The 15,204-nt window shown below is 39.8% G+C and overlaps 1 protein-coding gene across 2 annotated transcripts in view; it reads right to left on the bottom strand.

Annotated features, from left to right (window-relative positions):
• Positions 1–10,580: 10,580 nt before the first annotated feature.
• LOC115211048 overlaps positions 10,581–15,204 on the bottom strand; it is a 30,532-nt gene continuing 25,908 nt past the window's right edge. Inside the window, exons 4-5 of one of the 2 annotated variants that reach the window (XM_036502500.1) lie at positions 10,893–11,025; positions 10,581–10,862 (exon numbers count right to left, since the gene is read on the bottom strand). In XM_036502500.1, the coding sequence (XP_036358393.1) occupies positions 10,940–11,025 (86 nt within the window). In that variant the 3' untranslated portion in view covers positions 10,581–10,862; positions 10,893–10,939. Of the gene's footprint in view, positions 10,863–10,891; positions 11,026–15,204 lie in introns of those variants that run through there. The other variant, XM_029779923.2, reaches the window with a different exon arrangement.

The raw sequence follows: 15,204 nt of genomic DNA on the forward strand, positions 1-15,204 counted from the left end.
TAGCAAGCTACTTACCACACAGCCACTCCTGTGCCTATAGCAAGCTACTTACCACACAGCCACTCCTGTGCCTATAGCAAGCTACTTACCACACAGCCACTCCTGTGCCTATAGCAAGCTACTTACCACACAGCCACTCCTGTGCCTATAGCAAGCTACTTACCACACAGCCACTCCTGTGCCTATAGCAAGCTACTTACCACACAGCCACTCCTGTGCCTATAGCAAGCTACTTACCACACAGCCACTCCTGTGCCTATAGCAAGCTACTTACCACACAGCCACTCCTGTGCCTATAGCAAGCTACTTACCACACAGCCACTCCTGTGCCTATAGCAAGCTACTTACCACACAGCCACTCCTGTGCCTATAGCAAGCTACTTACCACACAGCCACTCCTGTGCCTATAGCAAGCTACTTACCACACAGCCACTCCTGTGCCTATAGCAAGCTACTTACCACACAGCCACTCCTGTGCCTATAGCAAGCTACTTACCACACAGCCACTCCTGTGCCTATAGCAAGCTACTTACCACACAGCCACTCCTGTGCCTATAGCAAGCTACTTACCACACAGCCACTCCTGTGCCTATAGCAAGCTACTTACCACACAGCCACTCCTGTGCCTATAGCAAGCTACTTACCACACAGCCACTCCTGTGCCTATAGCAAGCTACTTACCACACAGCCACTCCTGTGCCTATAGCAAGCTACTTACCACACAGCCACTCCTGTGCCTATAGCAAGCTACTTACCACACAGCCACTCCTGTGCCTATAGCAAGCTACTTACCACACAGCCACTCCTGTGCCTATAGCAAGCTACTTACCACACAGCCACTCCTGTGCCTATAGCAAGCTACTTACCACACAGCCACTCCTGTGCCTATAGCAAGCTACTTACCACACAGCCACTCCTGTGCCTATAGCAAGCTACTTACCACACAGCCACTCCTGTGCCTATAGCAAGCTACTTACCACACAGCCACTCCTGTGCCTATAGCAAGCTACTTACCACACAGCCACTCCTGTGCCTATAGCAAGCTACTTACCACACAGCCACTCCTGTGCCTATAGCAAGCTACTTACCACACAGCCACTCCTGTGCCTATAGCAAGCTACTTACCACACAGCCACTCCTGTGCCTATAGCAAGCTACTTACCACACAGCCACTCCTGTGCCTATAGCAAGCTACTTACCACACAGCCACTCCTGTGCCTATAGCAAGCTACTTACCACACAGCCACTCCTGTGCCTATAGCAAGCTACTTACCACACAGCCACTCCTGTGCCTATAGCAAGCTACTTACCCACACAGCCACTCCTGTGCCTATAGCAAGCTACTTACCACACAGCCACTCCTGTGCCTATAGCAAGCTACTTACCACACAGCCACTCCTGTGCCTATAGCAAGCTACTTACCACACAGCCACTCCTGTGCCTATAGCAAGCTACTTACCACACAGCCACTCCTGTGCCTATAGCAAGCTACTTACCACACAGCCACTCCTGTGCCTATAGCAAGCTACTTACCCACAGCCACTCCTGTGCCTATAGCAAGCTACTTACCACACAGCCACTCCTTGCCTATAGCAAGCTACTTACCACACAGCCACTCCTGTGCCTATAGCAAGCTACTTACCACACAGCCACTCCTGTGCCTATAGCAAGCTACTTACCACACAGCCACTCCTGTGCCTATAGCAAGCTACTTACCACACAGCCACTCCTGTGCCTATAGCAAGCTACTTACCACACAGCCACTCCTGTGCCTATAGCAAGCTACTTACCACACAGCCACTCCTGTGCCTATAGCAAGCTACTTACCACACAGCCACTCCTGTGCCTATAGCAAGCTACTTACCACACAGCCACTCCTGTGCCTATAGCAAGCTACTTACCACACAGCCACTCCTGTGCCTATAGCAAGCTACTTACCACACAGCCACTCCTGTGCCTATAGCAAGCTACTTACCACACAGCCACTCCTGTGCCTATAGCAAGCTACTTACCACACAGCCACTCCTGTGCCTATAGCAAGCTACTTACCACACAGCCACTCCTGTGCCTATAGCAAGCTACTTACCACACAGCCACTCCTGTGCCTATAGCAAGCTACTTACCACACAGCCACTCCTGTGCCTATAGCAAGCTACTTACCACACAGCCACTCCTTCGCCTATAGCAAGCTACTTACCACACAGCCACTCCTGTGCCTATAGCAAGCTACTTACCACACAGCCACTCCTTCGCCTATAGCAAGCTACTTACCACACAGCCACTCCTGTGCCTATAGCAAGCTACTTACCACACAGCCACTCCTGTGCCTATAGCAAGCTACTTACCACACAGCCACTCCTGTGCCTATAGCAAGCTACTTACCACACAGCCACTCCTGTGCCTATAGCAAGCTACTTACCACACAGCCACTCCTGTGCCTATAGCAAGCTACTTACCACACAGCCACTCCTGTGCCTATAGCAAGCTACTTACCACACAGCCACTCCTGTGCCTATAGCAAGCTACTTACCACACAGCCACTCCTGTGCCTATAGCAAGCTACTTACCACACAGCCACTCCTGTGCCTATAGCAAGCTACTTACCACACAGCCACTCCTGTGCCTATAGCAAGCTACTTACCACACAGCCACTCCTGTGCCTATAGCAAGCTACTTACCACACAGCCACTCCTGTGCCTATAGCAAGCTACTTACCACACAGCCACTCCTGTGCCTATAGCAAGCTACTTACCACACAGCCACTCCTGTGCCTATAGCAAGCTACTTACCACACAGCCACTCCTGTGCCTATAGCAAGCTACTTACCACACAGCCACTCCTTCGCCTATAGCAAGCTACTTACCACACAGCCACTCCTGTGCCTATAGCAAGCTACTTACCACACAGCCACTCCTGTGCCTATAGCAAGCTACTTACCACACAGCCACTCCTGTGCCTATAGCAAGCTACTTACCACACAGCCACTCCTGTGCCTATAGCAAGCTACTTACCACACAGCCACTCCTGTGCCTATAGCAAGCTACTTACCACACAGCCACTCCTGTGCCTATAGCAAGCTACTTACCACACAGCCACTCCTGTGCCTATAGCAAGCTACTTACCACACAGCCACTCCTGTGCCTATAGCAAGCTACTTACCACACAGCCACTCCTTCGCCTATAGCAAGCTACTTACCACACAGCCACTCCTGTGCCTATAGCAAGCTACTTACCACACAGCCACTCCTGTGCCTATAGCAAGCTACTTACCACACAGCCACTCCTGTGCCTATAGCAAGCTACTTACCACACAGCCACTCCTGTGCCTATAGCAAGCTACTTACCACACAGCCACTCCTGTGCCTATAGCAAGCTACTTACCACACAGCCACTCCTGTGCCTATAGCAAGCTACTTACCACACAGCCACTCCTGTGCCTATAGCAAGCTACTTACCACACAGCCACTCCTGTGCCTATAGCAAGCTACTTACCACACAGCCACTCCTGTGCCTATAGCAAGCTACTTACCACACAGCCACTCCTGTGCCTATAGCAAGCTACTTACCACACAGCCACTCCTGTGCCTATAGCAAGCTACTTACCACACAGCCACTCCTGTGCCTATAGCAAGCTACTTACCACACAGCCTCTCCTTCGCCTATAGCAAGCTACTTACCACACAGCCACTCCTGTGCCTATAGCAAGCTACTTACCACACAGCCACTCCTGTGCCTATAGCAAGCTACTTACCACACAGCCACTCCTGTGCCTATAGCAAGCTACTTACCACACAGCCACTCCTGTGCCTATAGCAAGCTACTTACCACACAGCCACTCCTGTGCCTATAGCAAGCTACTTACCACACAGCCACTCCTGTGCCTATAGCAAGCTACTTACCACACAGCCACTCCTGTGCCTATAGCAAGCTACTTACCACACAGCCACTCCTTCGCCTATAGCAAGCTACTTACCACACAGCCACTCCTGTGCCTATAGCAAGCTACTTACCACACAGCCACTCCTGTGCCTATAGCAAGCTACTTACCACACAGCCACTCCTGTGCCTATAGCAAGCTACTTACCACACAGCCACTCCTGTGCCTATAGCAAGCTACTTACCACACAGCCACTCCTGTGCCTATAGCAAGCTACTTACCACACAGCCACTCCTGTGCCTATAGCAAGCTACTTACCACACAGCCACTCCTGTGCCTATAGCAAGCTACTTACCACACAGCCACTCCTGTGCCTATAGCAAGCTACTTACCACACAGCCACTCCTGTGCCTATAGCAAGCTACTTACCACACAGCCACTCCTGTGCCTATAGCAAGCTACTTACCACACAGCCACTCCTGTGCCTATAGCAAGCTACTTACCACACAGCCACTCCTGTGCCTATAGCAAGCTACTTACCACACAGCCACTCCTGTGCCTATAGCAAGCTACTTACCACACAGCCACTCCTGTGCCTATAGCAAGCTACTTACCACACAGCCACTCCTTCGCCTATAGCAAGCTACTTACCACACAGCCACTCCTGTGCCTATAGCAAGCTACTTACCACACAGCCACTCCTGTGCCTATAGCAAGCTACTTACCACACAGCCACTCCTGTGCCTATAGCAAGCTACTTACCACACAGCCTCTCCTTCGCCTATAGCAAGCTACTTACCACACAGCCACTCCTGTGCCTATAGCAAGCTACTTACCACACAGCCACTCCTGTGCCTATAGCAAGCTACTTACCACACAGCCCTCCTGTGCCTATAGCAAGCTACTTACCACACAGCCACTCCTGTGCCTATAGCAAGCTACTTACCACACAGCCACTCCTGTGCCTATAGCAAGCTACTTACCACACAGCCACTCCTGTGCCTATAGCAAGCTACTTACCACACAGCCACTCCTGTGCCTATAGCAAGCTACTTACCACACAGCCACTCCTGTGCCTATAGCAAGCTACTTACCACACAGCCACTCCTGTGCCTATAGCAAGCTACTTACCACACAGCCACTCCTGTGCCTATAGCAAGCTACTTACCACACAGCCACTCCTGTGCCTATAGCAAGCTACTTACCACACAGCCACTCCTGTGCCTATAGCAAGCTACTTACCACACACAGCCACTCCTGTGCCTATAGCAAGCTACTTACCACACAGCCACTCCTTCGCCTATAGCAAGCTACTTACCACACAGCCACTCCTGTGCCTATAGCAAGCTACTTACCACACAGCCACTCCTGTGCCTATAGCAAGCTACTTACCACACAGCCACTCCTGGCCTATAGCAAGCTACTTACCACACAGCCACTCCTGTGCCTATAGCAAGCTACTTACCACACAGCCACTCCTGTGCCTATAGCAAGCTACTTACCACACAGCCACTCCTGTGCCTATAGCAAGCTACTTACCACACAGCCACTCCTGTGCCTATAGCAAGCTACTTACCACACAGCCACTCCTGTGCCTATAGCAAGCTACTTACCACACAGCCACTCCTGTGCCTATAGCAAGCTACTTACCACACAGCTCTCTTGCCTATAGCAAGCTACTTACCACACAGCCACTCCTGTGCCTATAGCAAGCTACTACCACACAGCCACTCCTTGCCTATAGCAAGCTACTTACCCCACAGCCACTCCTGTGCCTATAGCAAGCTACTTACCACACAGCACTCCTGTGCCTATAGCAAGCTACTTACCACACAGCCACTCCTGTGCCTATAGCAAGCTACTTACCACACAGCCACTCCTGTGCCTATAGCAAGCTACTTACCACACAGCCACTCTGTGCCTATAGCAAGCTACTTACCACACAGCCACTCCTGTGCCTATAGCAAGCTACTTACCACACAGCCACTCCTTGCCTATAGCAAGCTACTTACCACACAGCCACTCCTGTGCCTATAGCAAGCTACTTACCACACAGCCACTCCTGTGCTGCCTATAGCAAGCTACTTACCACACAGCCACTCCTGTGCCTATAGCAAGCTACTTACCACACAGCCTCTACTTCCTATAGCAAGCTACTTACCCCACAGCCACTCCTGTGCCTATAGCAAGCTACTTACCACACAGCACCTCTCCTGTGCCTATAGCAAGCTACTTACCACACAGCCACTCCTGTGCCTATAGCAAGCTACTTACCACACAGCCACTCCTGTGCCTATAGCAAGCTACTTACCACACAGCCACTCCTGTGCCTATAGCAAGCTACTTACCACACAGCCACTCCTGTGCCTATGAGTACTTTTTATGCAGCACCAGCACAGGACACTTGGAGGCTAATCCTCTTCACCAGAGGGAGGGACTTTAACACTTCTGCTGTGGGGTTAATATGCATATGTGTGTGTATGTTGCTATGTGTATAAGTTTATATATGTTTTACATGTATGCTCATACATATGGGGATGTATTCATTTGCATGTCATTAGGTTGCATTCTTCATAGACTAGTTTGAACCTTTGATGAGTATTAACTTAGGCTGTCTTTGCACAGTAAAAATGGAAGTTAAAACAAAAAATTCTATGGTTCTGGGTTCAATCCCACTGTGTGGCATCTTGGGCAAGTGTCTTCTATTAAAGCTTTGTGAGTGGATTTGGTAGGCAGAAAATGAAAGAAGCATGCTTCTTGTGCATGTGTGTGTCTTTGTGTCTCTGCTTGTTCCCCACTAGTGCTTGATAACATGTTCATGTGTTTTTGTCCCTGTAACTTAGTAGTTCATCAAAAGAGACTGATTAAATAAGTAGCAGCCTTAAAAGAAACAAAGTACTGGGTTTGACTCAAAATAATATTCTTCAAGGTGGTGCCACAGCAGGGTTGCAGCCCAACCCCTTAATGGATGAATTATTTTGACACAGCGTTTCATTTCAGAGCATATTTTTTTATTTCCTTTTTTAATTATATAAACTGTGTAAATTACAAAAAAAAGTTTTTTTTATCTTGTTTTTATTATAGAAATTAAAATGTACTTTTACTCATTTGGATTTAAACAAGTTAACTTGGGACATTAAAAAAATAGATATAACTTAACTATCTTCGATTTTTTATAAGATGTATTGCTTTTAAATCAAAGGAAAATTTTGTTTAAAATGAGATAGATAGCTTATTTCAAATGATAATTTTTAAAACAAGGAGTTATACAGAAAGTTATCTTGCAGATATCACACATGTATCTGCTTTCTCTTCAAATCAGACAAGCAGTTGATTTCGTGCCATGCACGAGTATCTATTTGATTATCTCCTTTGTCATCTTTTGAAAAATTGTCAGAATCTGAAGTACACGTGTCTAATTCATCCCCAGAGCTTTCCAGATCATGAAATGAAAAATTGCTTTCGTGATCGCTGAATATATCTAAATCTTCATCCATTTTGAGAAAAAAAATGCATAATAATTCTCTTATGTGTATAAATAATAGAGAATCAAAATTCATACTCCTGAATCTGAGTATGCACTGAAGTAAAAGTTCAAAACTCAGAAGCATAAATTCTTTGAAATGGGGCCAGAATATGTGCTACCAGGTATACGACAGCACAAGTAAATTCGTGATTGCTCAAAAGTGAAATGACACAAAACAAATAAACTAATTTGAGTGGAAAAATTAAAAGTTAATTTTGACCAAGTATACTTGTCTGGTTCTAAAATGATACATTTGCGATGCACGAGTAAATTCGGAATAATCCATTAAGGGGTTAATGATCAAAATAAGTTAAAAGAAAGAAAAGAAGATGAAAAAGATAATGACAGAATGTTTTGGTAATATCAAAGTGCAGGGAGTTTGTTTTTATGGTTATCTTCTTTTGAAAATTTTAAAATCAAAACTGGGATATATTTTTGAGGTTGGAGCAGCCTTGACACTGAGAAAGTAAAGTAAGTGAGAAAAGCTGAATGGTCATGGTTGGAATGCCTTAATTAGGATTGACTTAAGGCTAAACAGCAGTAAAATACTAGTTAAGCAGGATGGTTGTGGCTAGACAACAACAACAGTAGTTATACCAATCAATAGAAAGTATATTTTCTACATTTCCAAATTCAGCTCAGGTTTGGCTGTACTTTATATAATTACATAACAAATGGAGCCATCAATTTTCCTTAGATATATTTACTAACGCCTTTGTTTCTTCATTATGTCAATTCTAGATTTATTGCTTATTTCCAGCTGTATCTTCACTTCAATCAGTGACAATAATGATATAGATGTTTCAAAAGAAACCAATTTTCTGGTCAATTCTCTTCAAAGTCCTAAGTTGTTCAGCGGTAAATGGCTTGCTCATACTGATCTGCCCCTTTAAAAGAGGTTGTTGTTGATGTTTTTTTCTTCAATTTGCATCTTATTTTAATGAATTTACTCCAGTATAGTATTTAACTATAGATCAATATAGCTGAAACATTCTTGAATTTAAAAATATTCCTTTTGCCTTTTAGACTTTTTAGAATACTCTTTTACTCTTTTACTTGTTTCAGTCATTTGACTGTGGCCATGCTGAAGCCCCGCCTTTAGTCTTCGTAAGCCTAATAGTTATTCTATCGATCTCTCTTGTCAAACTGCTAAGTTACGGGGATGTAAACACACCACCATCGGTTGTCAAATGATGTTGGGGGACAAACACAGACATATACACACACATACATATATATATACATTTATACAACAGGCTTCTTTCAGCTTTCATCTACCAAATCCACTCACATGGCTTTGGTCGGTCCAAGGCTATAGTAGAAGACACTTGCCCAAGGTGCCACGCAGTGGGAATGAACTTGGAACCATGTGGTTGGTAAGCAAGCTACTTACCACACAGCCACTCCTGCAACTATATGGTTATTTATAAAATAATTTTATTTTGCTCATTATTTATTCAGTAAACTATTCTATGGAAACAACAGATGTAAAACTTAAATTTTTTAATGCCAATCCGCCTGAGACTACCTCTGGTTCTATCATATTCACTTTCTGTTTGAAAGTGATCTAAATTTAAATCTTCTTTTGAAACTTCATGCCATGTCCCAAATACTAAGTTAATAATGACAATATTATTTTATTAAATTTTTCGATATTTTCAAAATTATTGAAACAAAGGCACTGCATTTCAATAGAAGCATAGTGTCAAAAGGGTTAACAAAGACAATTTCTTAACAAGAATCACTTGCAAAAACTGCTTGAAAATATAGCTTTCATATATGGTGCATATATGGCTGTGTAAGTATTTTGCCTCCCAACCACATGGTTCCAGGTTTAGTCCCACTTCATGGCACCCTGGGCAATATATAAATGTTTGCCTCATATATTGTGTCTTCTTCTATAGCTTTGGGTCAACCTAAACCTTGTGAGTGGATTTGATAGATGGAAACTGAAAGAAGCCTGTTGTGTATATATATATATATATATATATATATATATATATATATATACACACACACAATGTTTGTATCTCTGTTCTCACCATGGCTTAAAAACCAGTGTTAGTTTGTTTACATCCTCAAAAGAAACCAATATAATAAGTACCAGGTTTTAAAAAAAAAGTACTGAAGTTGAATGAATTAACATTAATATTTTTTCTTCAAGGTGGTGCCCCAGCATGGGCACAGTTTAATGACAGAAACAAGTGAAAAAATGAAAAGATATTTTTATTTATTTCTAATTTCAAAATTTTCAGAAAAATATCTTCCTAATGAATTCCACTCTAGATATTTAAAAGTCTTTTACCATCCAGTAGTTATATAGATAGGTTTTTTAGAGTAAACTAAATTTCCTAAGCTGTACCAATTTTTTCTCTTTTGACCCATTCCTAGTAAGACAACTGCAGGAGAACTACAAGGTGGTGCTGAAAACACTAGACACACAAAAGGTATCATGATATCAAAGGCAAGTAAACAGAGAAAACAGACATTTTATGTTAGATGTGCAGAAGGAATGGAAATAAATGTTCTCAAATGCTCAGGAGAATCCTAAGAGACAGTAGATAGCTTCTGTTACCTAGGTGACCTAATTAGCAGTGGTGCAGATGTTCTGAAAGTATAATAAACAAAGTAAAAACAGGGTAAAGAAAGTTTAGGGAGCTACTACCTCTGTTGATAACAAAAGGTTTCTCTCTCAGAGTGAAAGGCAGACTGTATGATGCTTGTAAAGGAACTATAATGCTACATAGTAGTGAAATGTGGTCCCTGAATGCTGAAGTATTCATATTTAACTATTATAATGATATACCAGTTATATATTTAGTTTTCAGTTCCTGGTTAATTGTTTTGTGGATATTTTTTTTTAATTCAGGGAAAGAACATAATGTATTTTTCAAAGATAGAAAAAGCAGACAATTATAAAGAAATAAAAATAAAATAACAACCAATTATTTATATTAGATAACAACATATTCATATATCTTATTTCTTTTATTGACATCTATAAAAATTATACAATTTTGATACAATTAAGTATATTTTTACATAATAGCTCCAGACAATGATGTTTTCACAAAGCGTTTCAAATGTTCAGTTTCATAATTTACTTCCCTCATTTTAGACAAAAAGAAAAAAGCTTGATTGATTTAAAGAAATTTACAGACTCTAAAATAATATCTGTCTATTTATGGCAATATAAACAGCAACAACAATGACAACAATGAGAACGATAATAAAACATAAAATATTACAGTTTGTGAGTTCACATATAAGTTTGTATGGCAGTTTGTATAAAGGCGGGAAAGAGAGGAATCTGATGTTTTAAGAATGATCCTTTGTTTGAAACAGAAATAAAAATGTCTAATTCTTTAAAATGATAAGTCAGTCCGAAATATCAAATTCCTCTTTTCCACTCAGCATACAAACTTATCAAAATTCTCAAATCTCTGTGTAACTTTTGTGGATGCAGGTCACTACCACCCTCCCAAGACGTTTTTTTTTTTACTTTTATTTCATTTTATTTATTACAATGATGAAGTTTAATCATATTCAGATCCAATTGTAATGCTCAGGTCAGATCCAACATTCTTGGTGCTATGGAACCAAATATTTGTGTCCAAAACAACTGAAAGAGATAGCAGAAGGAAGCAGTTGATAAAAACCCAAATGAAAATCATCAATATGATTGAAACTAATTAGTTGATGATATTTATGATATCCTTCTAGAATTTCAATTTAAATTACACAAAGAAATAATGAAGCCATTGATTTTTAGCCAGCAATCTTGAAAATCCTACAAAAGAATTGAGGCCATTGCCCTGTACTCCATTGATAACCCATAGAAATGTTTTGATCAAATTTAATTTATAAAAATATCTAAATATGTAGAAGCACACACACGCATGTACACCATACACATGTGCATGCATGTGCACACACATGCACACATACACACACACACACATACACACACACATACACATTCTGGAAGGATAACAGAAAAGGTGTAAGTGAAGTAGGCATTTTTGGCAAGAAAATGGGTAGGCAAAGTAACTGAAGTAGTTAGAGTATGTAGTAAGTAGAATAATTAAATTAAGGACAGTCTACAATAACATGACAGAAACATTTATCGCTACATATGCACCATAATCAGTATTGGTAGATGAACAGAAGAATAGTTTTCACGAGGCACTCCTGCAGACTACCTCAATAAGAAATAGCACTGAGCTCATGATCATAGCTGGTGAAGTTGATGAACATGCTCAGAAATTTGATGATGGCTTCACACACACACACACACACACACACACACACACACACACACACACACACACACACACACACACACACACACACACACACACAAATATACACATATATACGACAGTCTTCTTTCAGTCTCCATGTACAAAATCCACTCAGAACGCTTTGGTTGGCCTGAGGCTAGAGTATAAATATGTATATATATAGGGCAAGAAGAAAATGGAGGGAATACAGAAATAATATACATGAACTGTCAGACATTAGTGAAAGAATAAAAGTGAAACTGTGGTATCACATTACAATATAGATGTTATTGTTTCACTTTTGACATGTAATACAGAACCAGCATAAGACATTGCTCCAGGTCCACATTAGGCAATTTTTTTGGCCCATGACACTCCACTTTCTGTATATCGATATGAGTGTATGCATATTAATGTAATTAAAAAATTTTTAATCGCTAATGAATGTATTGGTAACCTACAACAGCTTAATGAAACAGCATAACTGTATATAAAACAACACAAGATAAGAAATGCACTTTGAGTTTTAACGCATGTCAGAAGACTATAAACTATATAACTGATGTACCTTGGTATATGATTGAACCTGAAGATATCTTCCTTAGGAATATGTAATTGAGGAACATATTTGCAGATAATTAAAATACCCTAATTAATTGGATAATGCTCTCTGGATAAATATTACAATTTTATCAAGTAGATTTAGAATTGAGATTAATATAATAAATGTATCATCAATAATGATCAGTGTGTATACAAGAAATAGATACACAGAGTGAATTAGGAATTTTTAAGAACCACAAAAGTCCTTCTGATGTACAACAATAATACAAATATGAATACAAAAAGCACATTCAAGGAAACAAACAGGAAGACTTGTAAATAAAAAGAGGTAAATTAGAAAGAAAAGCCACACTAAGAAACTATTGATAAATTAAGAACAAGGATTGTGAGCAAGCAGTATACTTTAAGACAAAGTAATATGTTTAAGAATAGTATTGAAGTTAGCGAGGTAAGGTTAATATCCCATGGCTGTCAAACTAATGATTAATATAAATATATAAAGTGAGATAAAAAAGGTATAAGCCAGGGCAGATGATGGATCACCATTATCTTAAATTTAATCTAAGATGTGGTGCAGAATGAAGGGAGAAAAAATATATAATAAGTATTACGATATAGTTAATTAAACCACCTTTAGTGTGAATTTTATCCTCTCTGTTATCTTTGTATATTGCTCTGAAGTGATAATGTTGAAATGAATATTAGTTTTATCTTTTCAATGTCTGTTCCTGCATTAGCAAAACACATGGAGTGAGAAAGGAGTTTGACCTCTTCAGTCAAATCTAATATACTCTTTACTCTTTTACTTGTTTCAGTCATTTGACTGTGGCCACGCTGGAGCACCACCTTTAGTCGAGCACATTGACCCCCAAGACTTGTTCTTTGTAAGCCTAGTACTTATTCTATCGGTCTCTTTTGCTGAACCGCTAAGTTACGGGGATGTAAACACAGCAGCATTGGTTGTCAGGCGATGTTGGGGGGGGGGAAACACACATACATATATATATATATATATATATATATATGTATATATATGTATGTATATATATATATATATATATATATATATATATATATATATATATATATATATACATATATATATATATATATACATATATATATATATATACATATATATATATATATACATATATATATATATACATATATATATATATATATATATATATATATATATATATATATATATATATATATATATATACATATATATATATATATACATATATATATATATACATATATATATATATACATATATATATATATATATATATATATATATATACATATATATATATATACATATACATATATATATATATATATATATATATATATATATATATATATATATATATATATATATATATATATATATATATATATATATATATATATATATATATATATATATATATATATGTATATATATATATATGTATATATATATATATATATATATATATATATATATATATATATATATATATATATATATATATATATATACTCACATATACATATACATATATACAAAGGGCTTCTTTCAGTTTCTGTCTACCAAATCCACTCACAAGGCTTTGGTCGGCCCAAGGCTATAGTAGAAGACACTTGCCCAAGGTGTCACGCAGTGGAACTGAACCTGAAACCATGTGGTTCGTAAGCAAGCTACTTACCACACAGCCACACCTACACCTTTTTTTTCATTCTTTCTTCTTTGGCCTACAGTGATGACTCACAAATAAAGTCCAGGGTTTTCTATTTTTTCTTTTTCTCTTTTTCTTTGGTTTGCTGTGACTATTCACAAGTAACAAAATGAAACATTTTGATTGGTCCAAAATCATAAATGTCTTTAATTAAAACATCGGACCACATACGCATGAAGATGGAGGCAAACTCAGAATTCATAGATATTATGAATAATCTTTAATAATATCTTATGAATATGAAAGGGTCCTCATGAATGAATATGTAAGATGCTGAAACATATGTCATAATACATTCATAAAGCCTACAAATTTCCATCTGCAAGACATTATCGTTATCATTATATTAATCCTAGGCTGAAAGGAGTTCTACATAGGATTAACCAAGAACAAAAAGTACAGGAGCTTTCAAGAGCATGTTCTAAAGCATTTGACCAAAACAAATTAAATGTATGCATGCATGTATTTATACATTCTTTTATTCTTTTATTTGTTTCAGTCATTTGGGTGTGTCTATGCTGGAGCACCATCTTTAGTCAAACAAATCAACCCCAGGACTTATTCTTTGTAAGCGTAGTACTAACTCTATCAGTCTCTTTTGCCGAACCGCTAAGTTACGGGGATGTAAACACACCAACATCAGTTGTCAAGCGATGGTGGGGGGACAAACACACAGTTATATTTCATTTCATCTAGTTTCAGCTCACGAGCTGTGGCATGCTGGGGCACCACCATATATATATATATATATATATATATATATATATATATAGGACAGGCTTCTTTCAGTTTCCGTCTACCAAATCCACTCACAAGGCTTTGGTCAGCCTGAGCCTACAGTAAAAGACACTTGCCCAAGGTGCCACACAGTCGGACTAAACCCAGAACCATGTGGTTGATAAGTGAGCTACTTACCACACAGCCATTCCTGCATCTATATATATATGTATATATATATTCCAGTATTGGGCCTCACGGAGGCAATGACTGAGACCTTTGGCATTTTGTCATGCTTGATAAGACCCATCAAGCCAAACAAAATCACAATCATGGCAAATATTGCTATCACACAAATTGGCACCCATGCTGGTGGCACATAAAAGCACCCATTACACTCTCAGAGTGGTTGGTGTTAGGAAGGGCATCCAGCTGTAGAAAACCATGCCAAATCAGACTGGAATCTGGTGCAGCTTTCTAGCATGCCAGCCCAGTCAAACTGCC

This window comes from Octopus sinensis, linkage group LG4, assembly GCF_006345805.1.
Source record: "Octopus sinensis linkage group LG4, ASM634580v1, whole genome shotgun sequence".
In the NCBI taxonomy this organism is placed as follows: domain Eukaryota; kingdom Metazoa; phylum Mollusca; class Cephalopoda; order Octopoda; family Octopodidae; genus Octopus; species Octopus sinensis.